This window comes from Oncorhynchus nerka, linkage group LG11 (genome assembly GCF_034236695.1).
Source record: "Oncorhynchus nerka isolate Pitt River linkage group LG11, Oner_Uvic_2.0, whole genome shotgun sequence".
In the NCBI taxonomy this organism is placed as follows: domain Eukaryota; kingdom Metazoa; phylum Chordata; class Actinopteri; order Salmoniformes; family Salmonidae; genus Oncorhynchus; species Oncorhynchus nerka.
In genome coordinates, this window is record NC_088406.1 from 43759224 (window position 1) to 43782210 (window position 22987).

The 22987-nt window shown below is 42.8% G+C and overlaps 1 protein-coding gene across 3 annotated transcripts in view; it reads left to right on the forward strand.

Moving 5' to 3' along the window:
• LOC115136930 (serine/threonine-protein kinase PAK 4-like) overlaps positions 1-20885 on the forward strand; it is a 39108-nt gene extending 18223 nt beyond the window's left edge. For 2 of the 3 annotated variants that reach the window (XM_029672849.2, XM_029672850.2), the window contains exons 2-10: positions 9970-10191; positions 10644-10864; positions 10987-11419; positions 11562-12005; positions 12340-12473; positions 13086-13212; positions 16436-16561; positions 16651-16785; positions 16916-20885. In XM_029672849.2, the coding sequence (XP_029528709.1) occupies positions 9991-10191; positions 10644-10864; positions 10987-11419; positions 11562-12005; positions 12340-12473; positions 13086-13212; positions 16436-16561; positions 16651-16785; positions 16916-17071 (1977 nt within the window). In that variant the 5' untranslated portion in view covers positions 9970-9990 and the 3' untranslated portion in view covers positions 17072-20885. Of the gene's footprint in view, positions 1-9611; positions 9833-9969; positions 10192-10643; positions 10865-10986; positions 11420-11561; positions 12006-12339; positions 12474-13085; positions 13213-16435; positions 16562-16650; positions 16786-16915 lie in introns of those variants that run through there. The other variant, XM_029672851.2, reaches the window with a different exon arrangement.
• The last annotated feature ends 2102 nt before the right edge of the window (positions 20886-22987 follow it).

Here is a 22987-nt window from a genome sequence, read left to right on the forward strand (position 1 = left end):
TACTGTAGTTATTCATTGTTTTCATACTTATTCTTACGTCAAAATAGTGAATAGAAGCTAACCTAAAATGCTTCTCGACCGTGAGAAGTTTAATCTCCGCTGAAAAATGCATCTTTACTTCTGAGGTCTAAACACATAAGATTAGCCAGCACGTTATTCAAACAAGTTATTATAGCGGTCAAATCCAACAAATTCCCTATTTACAGCCATTACATTAGTAATAAACGCAGTGATTTCTCGCTACACAAACTTTACCACCAGCATGTGGTATTCCATGCTTAACATCTGGTATCTATTCACTCCTCCCACCAGACGTTTGCTTCGTAAACCTGCGGACGTCTGTTATTTTTCAATTAATGTAGTTATATTTTGCTAAACAATCATGAAACACTACTTCTCCAGTGTTCCTTCACATGTAAACAACTGTCAAAGTCATCAGAAACAACGGGATTGCACTCAGGAAATTGGGGGAGGTAGGCTACACCCTGAAGTAACAATATTTTTCAGACTAGCTTTCATCTCTTTGGTAGTGTGTTTGCAAGCTATAGCCTAACGCATATGTTTGATGTTTGCTTTTTTTCCGAAAGTAATGAAAGCAATGGTGTAGTAGTAATTTAGTTGGATCTGACACTGTCAGTAAGTCACAAGCACTTGGGTTACATACAGTATGGGAAGCTGGTATTCTTATCTTAATTCCTACATTTACTGTAATTGCTCACAGACCTACTCCTCGTTTGTTTTACAGCAAATTGCAGCCCAACACCAGGCTTGGTAAACAACAGATAGGCAAGACTGATGAGAAGCAATCTGGCTGGAATTGGGGGCCGGTTCCAAGGTCACACTGTGTTTGCACTGCACTTTGTAAATCTGCGAATCTCAGAGGAAGAATTCAGTTAGTTTGCACTTCTGACTCAACACTGGGCAGTAACCTCAAATGAAAGAGGGCAACAGTAGAGCACACCCACAAACATCAAAAATTATTGATGCTACAGACAGAGTAATGCGGGGCAAGGTGAGACAATTCCCTGAAGACGTGTGACCTCATCACCTCTGAACCCAGGTGCAACTCGGCTGCATAGTGTCCGAGATGACCCAGCCTACTGCTTTTGCATTCAGGGGAGAGCGCAACACACTGAACATTGCAGAGGGAAATGCAATTAATATAGTTGGCATGACATGATTAATGTCAAAGGCATGTGTTGTACTATACAATATAGGCATATTCCTGTATGGACACAAGGTTTTGCAATGTTGAACAATAGTGAGACCATTAAGCCAGGTGTGTACTCTTAGACTCTGACATAAACATGTGCTTTTGTGATTACCTATGTCTGTCTCAAACAGTTTCATACAATCTCTTAAGTCTCCCTGGAAATGAGTCATCACTTGAATCTATCTTTGTTTTTGAAATGTGTTTACATGTCCTTTACCCTCCCAAGTGTTGTAGTTCAAAAATTGTATGTGAGGTATGCCTACATGGGAAAGAGGAAAACCATTTTGAGTTGGCAGAATAAGGCAGTTGACGAGTAGACGTGCCGTTGTCCGGGTCTGTGTGGTGACAGTGGAGTCTGAATGATGAGGCGTTTTCCTGTTGATGGCTGTTGCGTCAGTCATGCCTGACTGTTTATCCTCCAGAGTGGGTCTGCCCTAAGCACAATTGTTTTGATGTTAACTGGTTTGACCGAGAGCCCATCTTTAACCGATCAAAGAGTTCAAATGGAGTGTTTTTGCTTTGCTACATTACATACTTCACACACATGGCTGTGCCTAGAGTCTGGTGGAACACCCCTTGTGCTTGGACAGACAGTAGCTTTCTGGCCATGACCCATCTGGGTCTCCACTGCCACATAAGTGTCTTTCTTGCTGCTCACCAGTGCATAATATAATGCTAATGTATTGTGAGGGACTCCATAACCGGGGAGAGCATGTTTTGAACTTTAAGTTTTTTGTTCACTTTGTGGGAGGTTGCAGCTCTACTCTCTACATACACAGAGGGAAATTATTCATGAATGGTAGTGATATATAAGCTAGGCTTTATGACTGCTTTACTGACCGACAGGAAGAAGAAAATGGAGTTAATACATTTGAAAATGTGACCATCCTTTGTTTTCTCTGGGCCTCTTATTTCCTGTCCTGTATCTGTCTAGTCTGAGTGCGTGGACACCTGTCTCTCGCTCCCCTTGCTACCTTCTCCGTAGGGGGAAGTGTAGAACACGGAAGAGAGAGGTCTGTGTCCTAGGGCCTTCTGGGGGAAGTGCTACTACACCTGCTGCTGTGACTCTCAGCTGGGCCTCACCTGTTCAAACCTGTCTCACCGGTGCACTGTCTGCAGACTGCTGCCCGAGCTCCACCATGCGATCTATGCTGCTCTCCACTTTCATTCAGTCACTTATCCTGGGGGAAGGCACTGTTTTGTTGCTGTTTTCGTCATCTCTAATGTAATTTCTGATGGTATTTGTCCTTCTGGCATTGAATAATCCTTTTTCCTTGGCTGTGTTGAACTATTTCCCCCATCGTTGCTTGGCTCCAATAAGACAGGGTTTCAGAGGAGCAATCGAATACTTCAGCAAACCACTTTACAAGCCTGTCAGCAAGATTCAGTCGTGTGGGGCTCTGTGGTTGCTGCTCAGTATGTTTCCCATTCAATACGTTTTTGTAGACCGATAACTCATCTCGCAGTTTTTGTAAACAACTAAATGATCTAGCAGTACTGTCAGTAGCCGCTGCCTTATTTGATATAGTCATCATGCTGACTTGTGCGTTCAACTCTGACCAGCAGTAGTGGCTTTTAAATAGTTAATGGAAGGCCCATGTTGACCTCTCATCTGTGGCCCTTTTTGTACAGGTTAGTGCAGATGGGTGGATGATCCCATTACACTTCAAACATTCGTTGAGTCAGTTCTGCTTTCTGGGCCAGTCAGGCAGTATTCCTCAGCCCCTCGCCAAGCACCCCTTCCCTGCAGCTTGGGTGGATCTAGGACCGTGGTCAGGAACAGGCAGTATATCGCAGGCAGGCAGAGCCCAGCATTTGGTTTCAGGGATAGCCTCTGATATCTAAAGCAAGAGAAGGAACCCGGAATGTAAAAGGTGTGTGTGTTTGAGTATAGAGAAATACGCTAGAGGAAAAATGTGCTAGTGAAGGAAAGGTGGAAGTCATTTTTCTCTGCAGCTTGGGTCCTGTGTCCCGGGGCCTCGGAGTATTACCTGACTAATACAATTCTTGTCTCTGAAGAAAATTGCTGCGACTTGTATAAGCTATTTGTCTTTATGGGAGGTCTCCCTACAAATTATATTGTCATTTTCTAATGTCAACTTGTGTAGGTTACGTACACGGTTGTGTACTCTGATTGTTTCTCTCTCTGTGCATTTGCCAAAGGACATTCACTCAGTGTGATTGTGTCAGTCTACATTAAATGGTTTTCAGAGATGCTCTCTAGTAGACGTCGACCGATTTTATGATTTTTCAACACCGATACCAATTATTGGAGGACCAAAAAAGGCCGATGCCGATTAAAAAAATATATATATGTATATATATTGTTTATTTTTGTTTTTTTTACTTTAAAATATATATATCTGTAATAATGACAATTACAACAATACTGAATGAACACTTAACTTAATATAATACATAAATTAAATCAATTTAGTCTCAAATAAATAATGAAACATGTTCAATTTGGTTTAAATAATGCAAAAACAATGTGTTGGAGAAGAAAAAGTAAAAGTGTAATATGTGCCATGTAAGAAAGTTAACATTTAAATTCCTTGCTCAGAACATGAGAATATCTGAAAGCTGGTGGTTCCTTTTAACATGAGTCTTCAATACTCCCAGGTAAGAAGTTTTAGGTTGAGGTTATTATAGGACTTTTGACCTTTGACTATTGGATGTTCTAACAGGTACTTTAGTATTGCCAGCCTAATCACTGGAGTTGATAGGCTTGAAGTCATAAACAGCGCAATGCTTGAAGCACAGTGAAGAGCTGCTGGCAAATGCAGGAAAGTGCTGTTTGAATGAGTGCTTACGAGCCTGCTGCTGCCTACCACTGCTCAGTCAGACTGCTCTATCAAATCATAGACTTAATTATAATATCACACAGAAATACGAGCCTTAGGTCATTAATATGGTAAAATCCGGAAACTATCATTTCGAAAACAAAACGTCTATTCTTTCAGTGAAATACGGAACCATTCCGTATTTTATCTAACGGGTGGCATCCATAAGTCTAAATATTGCTGTTACATTTGTCGTTTTGTTATCTATGCCAGATTAAGTGATATGACCTGCTATTCTATAAAACTATTTCTCTGTAAATGAATAATACCTGATTTAAGCTAATCAGGTAGATAATTAACTAGAAAGTGGAGGCACCATGAAATAATGTTTATAGAGCAGTTATCTTCCGAATAAACTCTTAAAGACCTGGTAACCTTATTCAGTCTCATCTGAAAGTGGTAAATTATTGGTTATCTTCACGAACCCTAGCTAACAAGTTAAATCAGCAATACAAATTGGGTTGAATTATTTATTTACTAAATACCTAACTAATCACACAGAATTACATAAATCGACTAGATAATACATGGATTACAAATTGTCATAAAGAAAAAGTCCCTGGCGGACGGAGCCGACATGGCAGCTCGCTACACAAAGAAAGGTGTTTGAGTTTGATTGAAAGAGCGGGAAGACTGAGGAACAAAGGGAGAAGCTATGCTATCGTAAATACAGGATCTCTTGCATTCTAAATTACTGCCTATTTGGAAAAGGAAAATGCAATGAATATTTAGTCTGAGCTGCGCTTCAATAGGTTGGTGGTAGAGAATTCTCTTCGATTATAATCACAGCCGTATATATCCCCCCCCAAGCAGACACATCGATGGCTCTGAACGAACTTTATCTAACTCTTTGCAAACTGGAAACCATTTATCCGGAGGCTGCATTCATTGTAGCTGGGGATTTTAACAAAGCTAATCTGAAAACAAGACTCCCTAAATTTTATCAGCATATCGATTGCGCAACCAGGGGTGGTAAAACCTTGGATCATTGTTACTCTAACTTCCGCAACGCATATAAGGCCCTGCCCCGCCCCCCTTTCGGAAAAGCTGACCACGACTCCATTTTGTTGATCCCTGCCTACAGGCAGAAACTTAAACAAGAGGCTCCCACGCTGAGGTCTGTCCAACGCTGGTCAGACCAAGCTGACTCCACACTCCAAGACTGCTTCCATCACGTGGACTGGGACATGTTTCGTATTGCGTCAGATGGAAATGTTGAATGAATACGCTGATTCGGTGTGCGAGTTCATTAGAACGTGCGTTGAAGATGTCGTTCCCATAGCAACGATAAAAACATTCCCAAACCAGAAACCGTGGATTGATGGCAGCATTCGTGTGAAACTGAAAGCGCGAACCACTGCTTTTAATCAGGGCAAGGTGTCTGGTAACATGTCCGAATATAAACAATGCAGCTATTCCCTCCGCAAGGCTATTAAACAAGCTAAGCGTCAGTACAGAGACAAAGTGGAATCTCAATTCAATGGCTCAGACACAAGAGGCATGTGGCAGGGTCTACAGTCAATCACGGACTACAAGAAGAAACCCAGCCCAGTCACGGACCAGGATGTCTTGCTCCCAGGCAGACTAAATAACTTTTTGCCCGCTTTGAGGACAATACAGTGCCACTGACACGGCCTGCAACGAAAACATGCGGTCTCTCCTTCACTGCAGCCGAGGTGAGTAAGACATTTAAACGTGTTAACCCTCGCAAGGCTGCAGGCCCAGACGGCATCCCCAGCCGCGCCCTCAGAGCATGCGCAGACCAGCTGGCCGGTGTGTTTACGGACATATTCAATCAATCCCTATACCAGTCTGCTGTTCCCACATGCTTCAAGAGGGCCACCATTGTTCCTGTTCCCAAGAAAGCTAAGGTAACTGAGCTAAACGACTACCGCCCGTAGCACTCACTTCCGTCATCATGAAGTGCTTTGAGAGACTAGTCAAGGACCATATCACCTCCACCCTACCTGACACCCTAGACCCACTCCAATTTGCTTACCGCCCAAATAGGTCCACAGACGATGCAATCTCAACCACACTGCCCTAACCCACCTGGACAAGAGGAATACCTATGTGAGAATGCTGTTCATCGACTACACCTCGGCATTCAACACCATAGTACCCTCCAAGCTCGTCATCAAGCTCGAGACCCTGGGTCTCGACCCCGCCCTGTGCAACTGGGTACTGGACTTCCTGATGGGCCGCCCCCAGGTGGTGAGGGTAGGCAACAACATCTCCTCCCCGCTGATCCTCAACACGGGGGCCCCACAAGGGTGCGTTCTGAGCCCTTTCCTGTACTCCCTGTTCACCCACGACTGCGTGGCCACGCACGCCTCCAACTCAATCATCAAGTTTGCGGACGACACAACAGTGGTAGGCTTGATTACCAACAACGACGAGACGGCCTACAGGGAGGAGGTGAGGGCCCTCGGAGTGTGGTGTCAGGAAAATAACCTCACACTCAACGTCAACAAAACTAAGGAGATGATTGTGGACTTCAGGAAACAGCAGAGGGAACACCCCCCTATCCACATCGATGGAACAGTAGTGGAGAGGGTAGCAAGTTTTAAGTTCCTCGGCATACACATCACAGACAAACTGAATTGGTCCACTCACACTGACAGCGTCGTGAAGAAGGCGCAGCAGCGCCTCTTCAACCTCAGGAGGCTGAAGAAATTCGGCTTGTCACCAAAAGCACTCACAAACTTCTACAGATGCACAATCGAGAGCATCCTGGCGGGCTGTATCACCGCCTGGTACGGCAACTGCTCCGCCCTCAACGCATCACCGGGGGCAAACTACCTGCCCTCCAGGACACCTACACCACCCGATGTTACAGGAAGGCCATAAAGATCATCAAGGACATCAACCACCCGAACCACTGCCTGTTCACCCCGCTATCATCCAGAAGGCGAGGTCAGTACAGGTGCATCAAAGCTGGGACTGAGAGACTGAAAAACAGCTTCTATCAGACTGTTAAACAGCCACCATTGAGTGGCTGCTGCCAACACACTGTCATTGACACTGACCCAACTCCAGCCACTTTAATAATGGGAATTGATGGGAAATGATGTAAATATATCACTAGCCACTTTAAACAATGCTACCTTATATAATGTTACTTACCCTACATTATTCATCTCATATGCATACGTATATACTGTACTCTACATCATCGAACTGCATCCTTATGTCATACATGTATCACTAGCCACTTTAACTATGCCACTTTGTTTACTTTGTCTACATACTCATCTCATATGTATATACTGTACTCGATACCATCTACTGTTTGCTGCTCTGTACCATCACTCACTCATATATCCTTATGTACATATTCTTTATCTTCTTACACTGTGTATAAGACAGTAGTTTTAGAATTGTTAGTTAGATTACTTGTTGGTTATCACTGCATTGTCGGAACTAGAAGCACAAGCATTTCGCTACACTCGCATTAACATCTGCTAACCATGTGTATGTGACAAATAAAATTTGATTTGATTTAGATGGAAGGCCGAGTTGCCCATCCTTTGAAGAGCGTCTCTGATGGTAAACTGTACCCGTTTTAGTAACGTCGTTGTGTGGTAGACTATACTCTCTGTCATTTCCCAGTCCACGCTTGGCGGCTGGAGTGAATTAGAGTTCAAAGTTCATACCCCGTTGCCATGCTTATATGCTCATGCTATATTCTGGCTGGTATTGTCGAAATTCGACGTGTCGATCGTCCTCTTCACGTGGGAATTCAATGCTAATTTCGTTAGGTAGCTGAGATTGGCTTTGCTCTGTAGGTGTCACCTGTCCTTCTAACGTCAAGGCCGTCGCCTTAATGTCCCCGGAACAGGAAGTTATATTGTCGTCAAGGCTTTATATAGGAAAGGAGAGGAGGGTGTGTTTCATAGTTTATAACCAATGTCTCTTCACGTGGGCAGGCCACTGAGTCGTGCCTAATTCACTCGTGAAAACCCAAATCTCACATTTTAGAAGCTAAAATCATATTTCATCCCATCACAAATAATTTCATTTTCAAACATTTAAATTGCACAAGTCCATGTGAATCGGATAACTAGACTTTCCACTGTACAGTTTGTCATCCTATCATTGATGAGAATGTCTCCGATGACGACCGAACTGATAACATATTCATTAAGTACCAACGCATATGTTCAACTGGTTGGATTACCAAAATATGGTTAATTTCCCTCCACCTTCTTATATTCCCAGAAACTCTATGTTAACCAAGGGATTTTCAATAGTCACATCAGTAGGATAGAGAGAAGAAAAAAGGGGGTAGATGTATTTATGACTGTCATAAACCTACCCCCAGGCCAGTGTCATGACACATTGCAAAACCTTCAATGTTATGTAATAATTCTGTAAAATTCAGGTGGCCCAAACTGTTGCATATACCCTGACTCTGCGTGCAGTGAATGCAAAAGAGGTGACACAATTTCCCTAGTTAATATTGCCTGCTCACATGAATTTCTTAACTAAATATGCAGCTTTCAAAAAATATACTTGTTTATGGTTAGGTACATTCGTGCAACGATTGTGCTTTTTTTGCAAATGCGTTTTTGTTAAATCATCCCCCATTTGGAGAAGTTGGCTGTCTTTGTTTGGAAGAAATGGTCTTCACACAGTTCGCAACGAGCTAGGCGGCCCAAACTGCTGCATATACCCAAACTCTTGTTGTAGAGGTCGGGCCGATTTTCAAGTTTTCTTATCAACTGGAAATCTGTATTTCTGGACACCGATTTGGCCGATATAAAAATAATAACATTTTTACAAAAAAAATCTTACCTGGGAATATTGAAGACTCATGTTAAAAGGAACCACCAGCTTTCAGATGTCCTCATGTTCTGAGCAAGGAACTTAAACGTTAGCTTTCTTACATGGCACATATTGCACTTTTACTTTCTTCTCCAACACTTTGTTTTTGCATTATTTAAACCAAATTGAACATGTTTCATTATTTATTTGAGGCTAAATTGATTTTATTGATGTATTATATTAAGTTAAAATAAGTGTTCATTCAGTATTGTTGTAATTGTCATTATTACAAAAACATTTTAAAAAATGGTATCGGCTTTTTTTGGTCCTCCAATAATCGGTATCGGCGTCGAAAAATCATAATCGGTCAACCTCTACTCTGTTGCACAGAGCACAACAGAAGTGACACAATATTCATAATTAAAATAAATTCATGTTAGCAGGCAATATTAACTCAATTTAAAAAATATATACCTGTGTATTGATTTTAAGAAAGGTGTTGATGTTTATGGATAAGTAGACATTGGTGCAACGACAGTGCTTTTTTTGCAAATGCGCTTGTTAAATCACCCGTTTGGCGAAGTAGGCTGTGATTCAATGATAAATTAACAGGCACCGCATCGATTATATGCAACGCAGGACAAGCTAGATAAACTAGTAATATCATCAACCATGTGTAATTAACTAGTGATTATGTTAAGATTGATTGTTTTTTATAAGATAAGTTTCATGCTAGCTAGCACCTTACCGTGGCTCCTTGCTGCACTCGCATAGCAGGTAGTCAGCCTGCAACGCCTGCCTCTACTCTCTAGTCTGAAGTGTGTCAATGGCCGATTGGCAGTTCAAGTTTTCATGTGTTAGCCTCTCAGCGCTATTGAAAAGAAGCAGGACATCCTTGATGTTATCACTTATCATCATGGACTGCTGATGTGTTTAACACTGTTCCACTGCAACTCCCAAAGTCATTCCTGGGGTGTATTCAAAAACGGAAGCAAACAGACCGAAACGGGTAGGGAGCAACCTGAAATTGTGAAATAAGAAATTAGTTTTTTTGTTGCAAACCGTTTTGCCTTGCAAAATGTTTTGCTACGGTTTACTACGGTGTGCACTAATGAATACACCCCTGTTCTCCTCTCTGTGTTCCAGGTCTGATGCCCGGCTGCTGCCATGTTCACCAAGAAGAAGAAGCCCCGCGTCCAGATTTCGGCACCTTCCAACTTCGAGCACCGCGTGCACACAGACTTTGACGAGCAAGAACAGAAGTTTGTGGGGCTGCCGCGGCAATGGCAGTCTCTGATCGAGGACACAGCCAAGAGGCCCAAGCCCTTCATCGACGTCACCGTCATCACCACTGTGGAGCCCCGCAAGGTCAGGGTTCGTCACAAAGGGACGTGGGAGGAAAGGCGTGTGTCATAAACAGGAAGTGATGTTTTCACTGTAGGGTCATTCTCTGTTGACAAATTTTGCTTAGTTTTTATTTGTATTATTCTCTTCACTGCATCAGGGATAGCGTACACAGACGTTTCGCCTTTACAGCCTTCTTCAGTGTGTAGGTCATGGGGAAAGTGCACCAAACTATTACTGTCTCAGATTACTGTACGTCAGATTCGGATCACAGTCTGAATGCACAGAACCTAAACAGTAAACATGATTGTCTTCTTTCCGAAACAATAAACACAGCAAATGCAAAAGACATCACTGAAAATAGAATCTACCTGTCATCATATCTATTTTTAGAATGAAGCTGTGACAGTCCAGGAAGTCTCTCTTGTCTGGTCTGATCTCAACCCCTCCTTACTTGGTGTCTCTCCCTCCTGTAGACCATAGTGCGGGGTAGTAAGATCGCTGTGGACGGCTCGCTGACATGGCTGCTGGATGAGTTTGACACCATGTCGGTGACCCGCTCCAACTCCCTGAGGCGAGGCAGCCCCCCGATCCAGCCCCGCAGAGACTCCGGATCCTCGGGGGGGGGAGGCCATGAGAACGGGGACCTGGCCCATCGGACACACCACCACCCAGATCACTATGGAGACAGAGATAGGTACAGTGTCGGTAGAAGGGGGGCCACGAGATTTTCAGAACTGTTGTAAAATGGCTCTTGTCGGAAAAGTTTCCACCACTCCAGAGAGATGTAACCTATTTACCGTGTCTCTGATGCACTAGGGAGCAGCCCAGGCCGGACCAGTTAGCTGGTGGAGACCCCCGGCAGCCCCAGCGGGTAACCCGCTCTCAGAGAGAGGACGGCCGGCCACAGCAGCAGCCCCGGGGCCAGGAGCCAGGCAGCAGGCACCGAGAGAGGGAGCGGCCCTGCCCACCCCCTCCCCCGCCAAAGCCCAGAGACATGGACCCACGGGACCACCACGACCAGGTAGTCCGCAGGGACGGGCCCAGCGACAAGAGGCCCAAGTCCAGCTACACAGGCAGGGACGGCAGCCCCCAATCACCCCGGGATAAGAGGCCTCTCTCGGGGCCCAACATCCGTATGCCTAACCTCCCTGTCACAGAGGGGGTGATAAAGACAGCACAGCAGAGCAGTAGGCCGTTCAACACCTACCCCCGCGCTGACAGTGAAGGAGGAAGAAGCCCCACCAGCCAGGTACTGACATGCTGTTAGGAGAACACCAGAACGTTGGGTGATATGGAGAAAATGGAAACCATTGTAGCTAATGTTTTATCGACAGACCTCTCAGACATAAAGATGTTGTTCTTACAGTGTCATCATTTTATCTCCGTTCTAGGAGCTGAAGCCAGCCCGACCACACGAAACACCGCGCCACAACGGTCCCTCTAGTGGCCGCAGCGGGGGCAAAGCCCCACAGCAGGGCCAGCTACGAGGGGACCCCCACCACTCCTCCCACCCTGTCCTGGGCCCTGAGCCCCCCCACGGCTACCAGCAGCTGAAGGCTCCTGTTCCCCGCCCTCCGGCCCCTGCCCTACCACCACAGCAGGCCCTCTCACCCCAGAGGGAGCCCCAGCGGGTGTCCCATGAGCAGTTCCGCGCCGCACTACAGATGGTGGTGGACCCGGGTGACCCGCGCACCTACCTGGACCACTACATCAAGATCGGAGAGGGCTCCACCGGCATTGTGTGCATTGCCACCGTCAAGAGCACCGGCAAACTGGTCGCTGTCAAGAAGATGGACCTGCGCAAGCAGCAGCGCCGGGAGCTGCTATTCAATGAGGTGGGGACACTGGTCACTGTAATGGACTTGGATGGGGGTCTTGTTTTTGACCCTGTAATTGACTTACACTGAATGCGATTGAGATGATACAGGTTTTAAGATTGTGGATATTTAGGGAATACAGGCCATGAATTTATAAGCTATTAGTTGTGTGATCCAAAACCTTTTATAGTGGAATTGGCTATTACAGAGCTGATTTGCTGACATTTGTAAAAATGTGTCCTTCATGGAGGGTGAAGTTGATGCATATCTTTGCAGGGGTGTAATGAGTGATGTCATATGCCGTGTAATTTCCCACGGTCTCCTCAGTAACTCTGGTTGCTGTGATCTCCAGGTGGTGATAATGCGGGACTATCACCATGACAACGTGGTGGAGATGTACAACAGCTACCTGGTGGGAGATGAACTCTGGGTCGTCATGGAATTCCTGGAGGGAGGGGCTTTGACTGACATCGTCACACACACCAGGTGCGTGTCTGTTGATCGGTGGTTAGTGCTATCCGGAATCCTTGGCATGTCCCTACCCTTAACTCTAACCTTTTTTATATTTTGACTTCAATGGGGTGATGTCGGAGTTGGACGTACCAAGGATACCGGATAGCAATGACCGTTGATCTGCTTCTCTGACAACTGACCAGCAGGACAGAAGACTATGGTAGGGCTGTCCAACCCTCTTTCTGGAGATATACCATCCTGTAGGTTTTCAGGCCAACCCTAACATACCTGATTCAGCTAGTAAAAGGTCTTGGTGAGTGGTTAATAAGTAGAATCAGGTGTTTCCAATAGATTTGGAGTGAGCCTACTGGACGGTAGATCTCTAGGAAGAGGCATGGGCAGCCCTGGGCTATGGTGATTTAAGATTGTCTGTGTTTCATACTAGTCATATAATATTCAACTGCTCAAATCATAGTTGTTTTTACAATACAAGCAATGGTAACCACTCAAAATGTTATTTGTTTCACCACTAGGTGGTAGTGTCGCATAGCTACACCATCACGTCACTGCAATGTGACCTGTACTGTGTGTGTGATGTTATTTCTCTGTCAACTCGGAGTGCTAATGACCAGTGTGTGTGTCCAGGATGAATGAGGAGCAGATAGCCACAGTGTGCCTGTCTGTGCTGAAGGCTCTGTCAGTGCTGCACACCCAGGGCGTCATCCACAGGGACATCAAGAGTGACTCCATCCTTCTCACCCACGATGGCAGAGTAAGTACTCCGAACTCCAGGGGTTAAAGTTCTCCATCAATGCGACGGATTTCTGTCACGTTGGGGAGTTTGGAAATGACACAGCCTAATACAGACAGAAGCATGTCTCTCCTACAAAATATATTCCAAAATAAATGTATTCCCAAATATTTTATTTTCCTCTGTTACGCTATGTGCACTGAACTGACATGTACTGTATGATTGTTGATGACACGCCAATGTTCAGATGAAGGGAATGAAATGGTCTTTAATGCGAACCACAGCAGCGCTCAGCTCAGACAGCGCTGTCTAGCCTTCTGTAGCTACTGGCAGTCATTCAAAGCCTACTTTATCATTCAGGATGGAGCTTTCCAGTGACACAATTTTTGCCATGTAATGTTACTAAAACAAAATCAGACAACCTGATTATTAGGATAGAACACGCAACAAGCCAACTAGGTAAACTATGTGAGATAAATATTCCTCTGGAGGCACATTCAAGTTGCTAGTCATAGGAGGGGAAATGTATTCTGACAAGCAGTCAATGCACAACTATTCTTCATGCAATCATGGGAAAACACTTTTTTGAAAGCTGGGGGATCGCAGTTTTACGTTGCTACCACGTTTATTTCTGTACTCTTTCAATTCCGCGTGGCATTGTTTTACAAATGCAGTTGTACAATTGGAGTTTCAAGCATGGTTTGCACAACAGACCAATTTAAAGGAGCGTTGTCGTCTTAAAAGGGCAATGACATACTTTGTAATAAAAACAAAAAAATGTCATTTTTTCTGAGTGAATAATTGATATAAAATTATTAATAATGACAGTCAGGATGTTGTGTCCAGTGGGGTAAATGGAGGTGGACAACCCCCATGCTTCAGCCTATGTAAATTGTATAGCCTCTATGCTCATCAGTTGGGCTGCAGGTGATAATGCTTATTAGTAATAGCACATCTGATAATATAGACCATGCATTGGTTATATGCACATGCTCCAATATGTTAAAATAATTTCTGGAGGTAGACATGAAATTTTAGATGGCATCATGTGATTTCCATTAATTTTGGAATAGAATGTCCTTCCAAAAAATGTACCAGAACTGACCTTCTCAGTTATTGATGATCCCGGGGTCCTAAGCAAGGGGACTGGAATTGGTCAAACATGATTGTCATGACTTTCTCACTTGAAAGGGAGGTGAACTTGACCCCAGACAATTGATCTGAGATCGACTTCAAGTGTCAATCATTGGGATTATTTTGTTGCTTTAACCCCTGCCTAACTCTGACCCCAGCTCTGCATCACTACCTATCCATCAGCCAATTATAAGACACCAAACTCTGACCCCAGCTCTGCATCACTACCTATCCATCAGACAATTATAAGACACCAAACTCTGACCCCAGCTCTGCATCACTACCTATCCATCAGACAATTATAAGACACCAAACTCTGACCCCAGCTCTGCATCACTACCTATCCATCAGACAATTATAAGACACCAAACTCTGACCCCAGCTCTGCATCACTACCTATCCATCAGCCAATTATAAGACACCAAACTCTGACCCCAGCTCTGCATCACTACCTATCCATCAGACAATTATAAGACACCAAACTCTGACCCCAGCTCTGCATCACTACCTATCCATCAGACAATTATAAGACACCAAACTCTGACCACAGCTCTGCATCACTACCTATCCATCAGACAATTATAAGACACCAAACTCTGACCCCAGCTCTGCATCACTACCTATCCATCAGACAATTATAAGACACCAAACTCTGACCCCAGCTCTGCATCACTACCTATCCATCAGACAATTATAAGACACCAAACTCTGACCCCAGCTCTGCATCACTACCTATCCATCAGACAATTATAAGACACCAAACTCTGACCCCAACTCTACATCACTACTTCCTTCATAGACACAAATATTATAATTTTCCATGGCAAAAAAAGAAAACACGAGACAGACTAAACTCTATGGACCTTGAAAAACCTGCTGTTTGATATAAAATATTTTGTGATATAGGCCTAGCTTTGGGAAATAATTGAATCTGAGTGAATAATAAGGCTGTGTGTGAAATGTCTGATTCATGTTTTGTTTATTTGATATGATATTCTTCAGAGTATTGTGACAACCCTCCCCATACCACCCAGTCATAACAGGCTTTCATTTTCATATTGAAAGAAAAGTCTGCTTTAAAACCATCTGTCAAAATGTAGATATGGGAAAAGAGGAACTTGTTTGAGTCATGTTTGTTCCCAAAGTATTGTAATGCAGTACCAGTCAAAAGATTGGACACACCTACTGATTCAAGGATTTTTCTTTATTTTTACTAATCTGTCATCAAGGCAAAGTGTGGCTACTTTGAAGAATTTCAAATATAGAATTTATTTTGATTTGATTAACACTTTTTTTGGTTACTACATGGTTCCATATGTGTTATTTCATAGTTTTGATGTCTTCTATTCTACAATGTAGAAAAATAGTACAAATATAGAAAAAGTAGGTGTCTAAACTTTTGACTGGTACTGTATATGAGAGGTAATGGAGGGCTTGAAGCTCAAGCTGTTAATTTAGTTTTTATTTACCCGACAACAGTTTGCAGATGATACAACAGTTTCATTGAGCCCAGGTGTCAACCTCAAGCCCCACTTGTGACTTGTAGCTGTCATGGCTAGCATGCTAAGGGCTGCGCTTAGCTCTTATTGTGGTTGACCCAAGGGGAAGTGTAGTCAGTCACCCTCAGCTGTTTCTCGGCAGACGAGTGTGGGTGGGGGCGTGCGCGAGCTTGTTCACTTGCGTGTTTCATTTCCCCTTACCAATTCAAAGCATGCTTTAGTCAGTGAGCCCTGTTCTTCAGAGGTCACAATTGGCAGACAGGATATTTATCCACACGGGTATTGCAAAGGTTTTCTCAGAAAACTGTGGGAGTTATTCTGCTGTGATGTGTAGTACTGTAACGCAGCATATTGCTAGATAGAGGATTGTTCTTTGTACACAAAGGGTTGAGCCTGTCAATCTATAACACACAACTTCCATGTCTGCTGAAAAAGTGTAATTTGCAAAGATACATTCTAAAAAATACTGCTATGTTTTTAGGTAGATTTTAAAAGCATTTGATCAACAGTTACTCAGGTTGTCTTAATCTCAGTGGTAACAATATTTTGAAAATGTCCTGTGTGTGAATTGTAGTGTGGCTCTGACCCTCTCCTCTGCACCCCCCCCCCAGGTGAAGCTGTCAGACTTTGGCTTCTGCGCCCAGGTGTCTAAAGAGGTCCAGCGGCGCAAGTCCCTGGTGGGCACACCCTACTGGATGGCCCCAGAGCTCATCTCACGACTACCCTATGGGCCTGAGGTAAGGTACCGTTAGTTGTGTCTGTTTGTGCATTATAATTCTAAACTATCGTTGATCACTGTGTGTATACACAATATTCTACCCTGTAGGTGGACATCTGGTCCTTGGGGGTGATGGTGATCGAGATGGTGGACGGAGAACCCCCCTATTTCAATGAGCCCCCCCTCAAAGCTATGAAGATGATCCGTGACAACCTACCACCCAAACTCAAGAACCTACACAAGGTACTAGGCACACCAGAAAGAGCCCATCTCTCACAAAAGGCCCCAACATGGTTAACTATGTCCCTGCTATTCAACATTTTGAAGTCGATACTCATTCTTTGATGTTGTTTTTCCTTCTCTCCGTTCCCAGGTTTCTCCTCTCCTCAAGGGCTTCCTGGACAAATTGCTGGTGCGAGACCCTACCCAGAGGGCCTCAGCCAATGAGCTGCTCAAGCACCCCTTCCTGAGCAAGGCTGGCCCGCCCTCCTGCATCGTGCCTCTCATGAGGCAGAACCGCATGAGATGAGAGTGAGCAGAAGCCTCTTCCCCACTAAGTGGTAGTAGTCACATGAACCCTGAAACCCAAGCTCACACCTTGGACTCGCACTGATCTGGAGCGGGGGGGCAGCGGAGAAGCACTGCCCAGTTTGTATTAGCATTTTTGTTGGTCAAGCATTGTTTTAACGCACCTTTTGAAATGAAAAGGAACTCTGTCTGTCCCTTTTTTCCTGTGGGGGAAAAACATTTGGACACTACAAGGATTTATAGCTTGAGCGGTTTGGTGCAGAATGAGACTTGGAAAGTGTTGTGGGATCATTAGAACCTAAGCTACCTGCTGGGGAGACTCACAAAAAGCACTGTTAGCATCCTAGCTGAATGGTCTGAAAAGCATGCTTCCACACTAAAGGACTTCTTCACTACATGGCCCAGTCTCAACTCTATTGCAATAGACAGGACATCATAAACTACTACTGAAGGAGGACCATGCTTTTCTCTTACCACACGATGAGTACAAGTCTGAAAAACACTTGGTCCCTGTTACAAACACTAAGAAAAGGTAAACACTGGAGTTGTGTTTTTTTAGATATTTCTTTCTTTATATTTCTTGTGTAAGTATGATGAACATAGAGATATATCTGCTTTGTTTTCTCTATTTTATGATTTTTGTTTAGGTTACAGTGAGATGATTTTAAAGCACTCTTCTCTGATAGAAGCTGCACTCCTGGTTGATTCCAATATAGCGTCTAGTTCTTTAAATCGTTTAGTTTTTTAATTTACCTGTGTTTAATAGAATATCATGGTGAAGTGAACATCAAGGCAGTTTTAGCTGTTATTTTTACTTTAGGGATTTAGCCGTGTAGATTGTGCTCTCTGTAACCTCTCGATCCGCTGCTGTAGACCTCAACTGTTAGTCTATAGTAGTGACTACTAGGTCAATGTAAGGACAACCCTTATGAAGCACCCCTTCCACCATACACATGTTTGTGTGTGCGTATGTGTGTATATACAGGAATTCTCCAGATCGGTTAAATATGTTTGTTTTTTTCCCTAAAGATGCATTTCTTTATTGCCTGACCTGGACAATGGGTCTGGACTATATGAATGTAGTGCTGAACCACAAACAAGCTCTGCATTTAAAGATGGAATCTGCAGTAGGGTGAAACGGCGCCACCGACCGCCCCCACCACTGTTGTCATTTGTTTTTGTTGCCGAGCTAAGGAGCGTCGCGCAGCATAAAAACAAAATATATATATATATATATATATATATATATATATATATATATATATATACACAAAAAAAATAGCAGTACATATTGTGCTCTTCTATCGCGCGGAAAAGATGTCAGAGTGGGGCAAAAACTGTTTGCAGTTACTTTGTTGAAGGTAATATCGCAAACGGACGTGGCTGTTTCACCATTAAGGATTCCAGATTTAAGGGCTTATTACAACAAGAATTGGACACACAAGGTGAAAATCCGTGTTTAGTTTAATGAAGTGTGCAACAGCTGCTAGAACTGAACTATTGTGTCCACAATGTAGCAACAACAGGAACTGTATGGCAGAAAACACAGATGCAAACAGGGGTGGCAGGGTAGCCTAGTGGTTAGAGCGTTGGACTAGTAACCGGAAGGTTGCAAGTTCAAATTCCCGAGCTGACAAGGTACAAATCTGTCGTTCTGTCCCTGAACGGGCAGTTATAACCCACTTTCCTAGGCCGTCATTGAAAATAAGAATTTGTTCTTAAATGACTTGCCTAGTTAAATAAAGGTTAAAAAAACGCAAGTAGTAAACTCTCACCGCAATTACCCACACACACTTCATGCAGGGCCCAACAAAAGTCTGCGATGCGGGTGGAATCACGAATTCAGACCTTTAAAACGGAATTCAAAAATAGGAAATCAACTAAATGTATTACAAAATGTATTTTGCCAAGATTATCATAAGACATAAAATTGCATTAGTGATTTATATTTTCCTTTAACTCCCTGATGCAAAGGCATGGGAATTCCCCTATCTGTGTGAAAGGTTGTCTGCCACTTTGTGTAGCTGTTAGCAATGATGCTAATGATAACCGTCTTCTCATACTTAAAAAAAAAAAAAAAAGTTAGGCAAACTGCATTCACATGTGCGCCACAGAAACACAGATAACCAAACAAGTCTCTTGGCTGGTGCACGCTTGAATTAAAGGGTATCTACACCCAGAAATGTGTTAGATTTTCCCAAGACCTCAAAAGTGCTCACCTGGTATGTTTTAACCATTGTTGTGAAACAAGATTTAATGTTCTATTTAAAAAGTGTGATCCTGGAGAAACAAAACCGATATTATAGGGCCCTATTGTTACTCCCCCTTTTTTTTCTGAGCTCCCCCCCCCAATTCTAGAGTAGCAAGATCAAGTCGCACATGTACCATAGAGAGCATCCAAAGACCACGAGGCCTTAGTGCACAGCAAAGAGTAGCCAATGTGTCTGTTCTGAATTTCAGTGGGGAAATCGGAACAGACTGTCCATAAGTAGACACTAACACTACATTGTGAAGTATTGTATTTAGATACAGAATTGAAGTGTCATAGCAGAGGTTAGTGTACTGTTTTAACATTCTGTCTCAAATGTACTTGCTTGTAGCAAATTGGAGTATTTAATATAGATTTAACCAATTGTTTTACAATAATATTTTATTCATCGCTCACTTAATCCATTTCAGTACTTTTTACTGATGCTCAAAAGGTAGTCTGGTTGAATTTAAATGTGAGACAATGTTCCATATTTACAAAATTCAAGTGGAAGTCTGTTTAAAGTGACACGATGTTTGGCATACCTGAATAAGATGTGATCTGTCTGTTCCCTGTGTAAAAAAGAATGTTCTTCCAGTTTAGTAAAACTGAGTGAAAAGATGGGCTGAAAGAATGACAATCAAAGTTAGTAGGAGTAAATAACTGTCTGCTTTTGCAACAATATTCTAAACTGATCACTTTTAATTGCTCACAAAGTTTTGTAACTATAATTGTGTAGCATTTTGACAACACAAACTAATTTTCTAAACAAATCCTATTTTGATACTCATTAAATCCATCTTTACGTATGTATATTTTTAAATCACTTAACTAATAAGGTCCATGAAGTGATGGCACACACTTGGTATTTTGTGTTTTTTTATTAAATACTGTATAACGATGAATGCAAAAAAAATCTATAGACTTATCATTCCTCAAACTACAGAATTGAAGCATCTCATTAACCCCCACATGTTACATAGGAGTTCAATCGCCATTGGTTTCAATCACTTCTACCACAGTTTTCAGTGGCTGGTATGAAACCAATCACGTACATTTCTCAGTTGGTATTTGACATTCCTGTAGCTTCTACTTAAATGAATGGCTGTCAAGGTTAGAACGGCTTAACATAGTTTTATCGGTTTTTGTGTGTATTAATGCCTTAACGTTCAGAAGAGTAACATGATTTAATATGATTCCCTTTCTTTACAATTACTGTTAATTGCAAATGTACATTATTATATTACTCATCTCAAGGAGTCTAGTGCCTCTGCGTAAACTTATCGTTGTTCTCGCTGGTTTGTGTTTGTTGAGGATGCTCAAATTCCAATTAGGAGCTGTGACGACTACTGACTGGCCTACTTGGTAACATATTTATGTGTGAATTTCTCCAACTTGTCTGTATGATCATTTTTCACACTTGTACGCTAAATCATTTATGCATCAGTATTGTCAAGTTTGTCATAGTTGACCATTTTTCTGAAGAGTCCAAACCCCCCTGGATTTTTGAATTTCCACTGGTTATTAAAAAAATAAACGTTGCAGTTTGATATTTTTTGCAAATACAGTTTTTCTAAAATGTACGTTTTTTTTTGTTGTCATGCCCTGTCATTGTGTATTGTGTGACCATTGATGTCAACCATTTCAAAAGTTGTTACAGCACAATAGCCTTTGTCTCCTCAGATGGTACTAATTTGCTCATTGCTAAAACACTAAAGAGCCAGTGTCAGCCAGTCTGCTATATCCAAAAACATCCTGCAATACTGTAATAGTAAATAGAGGGGTGTGGCTTTATCAGTGACTGCAAAAAGGAAAATAAAGGAAGGGAAAGGGGATACCTAGTTAGTTGCACAACTGAATGCATTCAACCCAAATGTGTCTTCTGCATTTAACCCAACCCCCTAATGAGGTCCGCACTCAGTATTCACACTGAAAAAATAACATATTCCATCTTTTAATGAGGGATGTTTTGCCCAACAGGGCTTCATCCTACAGATCAGGTTACAACATAATACAGGTGTAGCCCTAACAGGTGGTGAGAAAGGATAAAATGAGGAACATAGTCACTGATATTTTATACTGTGTAGAGTTTGGACTATGGCTTGTACATGCCACTCCCAGTGAGGTACCAGGAATGAACTTGTTTTGAAGTTGTGCTGTCTTATGAGAAATTACAGGTTAACTTGATGACGTTACAGTTAGTTAATAATGGTCTTAGTGACATTAATAGTTGCATCCCAGTTATTTTCAGTGTAGCACATATGATGAATGCTGTTAGACTTGACCTTTGGCTATGTGAGGATTTAAAAAATATATATATATATTTCACCTTAATTTAACCAGGTAGGCTAGTTGAGACCAAGTTCTCATTTGCAACTGCGACCTGGCCAAGATAAAGCATAGCAGTATGAACAGACAACACAGTTACACATGGAGTAAACAATTAACAAGTCAATAACACAGTAGAAAAAAAAGAGTCTATATACATTGTGTGCAAAAGGCATGAGGAGGTAGGCGAATAATTACAATTTTGCAAATTAACACGAGTGATAAATGATCAGATGGTCATGTACAGGTAGAGATATTGGTGTGCAAAAGAGCAGAAAAGTAAATAAATAAAAACAGTATGGGGATGAGGTAGGTAAAATTGGGTGGGCTATTTACCAATAGACTATGTACAGCTGCAGCGATCGGTTAGCTGCTCAGATAGCAGATGTTTGAAGTTGGTGAGGGAGATAAGTCTCCAACTTCAGAGATTTTTGCAATTCGTTCCAGTCACAGGCAGCAGAGAACTGGAACGAAAGGCGGCCAAATGAGGTGTTGGCTTTAGGGATGATCAGTGAGATACACCTGCTGGAGCGCGTGCTACGGGCGGAATAGAAAGCCGACTCTAGATTTGATTTTAGATTGGAGATGTTTGATATGAGTCTGGAAGGAGAGTTTACAGTCTAGCCAGACACCTAGGTACTTATAGATGTCCACATATTCTAGGTCGGAACCATCCAGGGTGGTGATGCTAGTCGGGCGTGCTGGGGTGCAGGCAGCGAACGGTTGAAAAGCATGCATTTGGTTTTACTAGCATTTAAGAGCAGTTGGAGGCCACAGAAGGAGTGTTGTATGGCATTGAAGCTCGTTTGGAGGTTAGATAGCACAGTGTCCAAGGACGGGCCGGAAGTATACAGAATGGTGTCGTCTGCGTAGAGGTGGATCAGGGAATCGCCCGCAGCAAGAGCAACATCATTGATATATACAGAGAAAAGTGTCGGCCCGAGAATTGAACCCTGTGGCACCCCCATAGAGACTACTGATGATGTTGATGAATGATAACATTTGGCTGTGATTATGGTTTTAAATCGTCATCTATTTGAAAGTATGGGCTGGAGCCCATGTACTATATAGGTGGTTGACTGCTAAGAAGTCAGTTATATTGTGTCTTAGGTAGAACCAAACGTTTGTCTTTTCATATTTATCAACCTGATACATTGGGGAAATATGATGAGATCAAATATGACATCATACAATAATGTATCTCCGGGAGGAACTCAATTCTGTTGTATTAGCACACTCGGCACTATTTTTAGCACTTCCGTCTAGTCATTCTATCAGATGTGATTCTGTATCGGGCCTGGCACTGTATACTTTTTTGTTTGTTCACTTCACTCGTTTTAG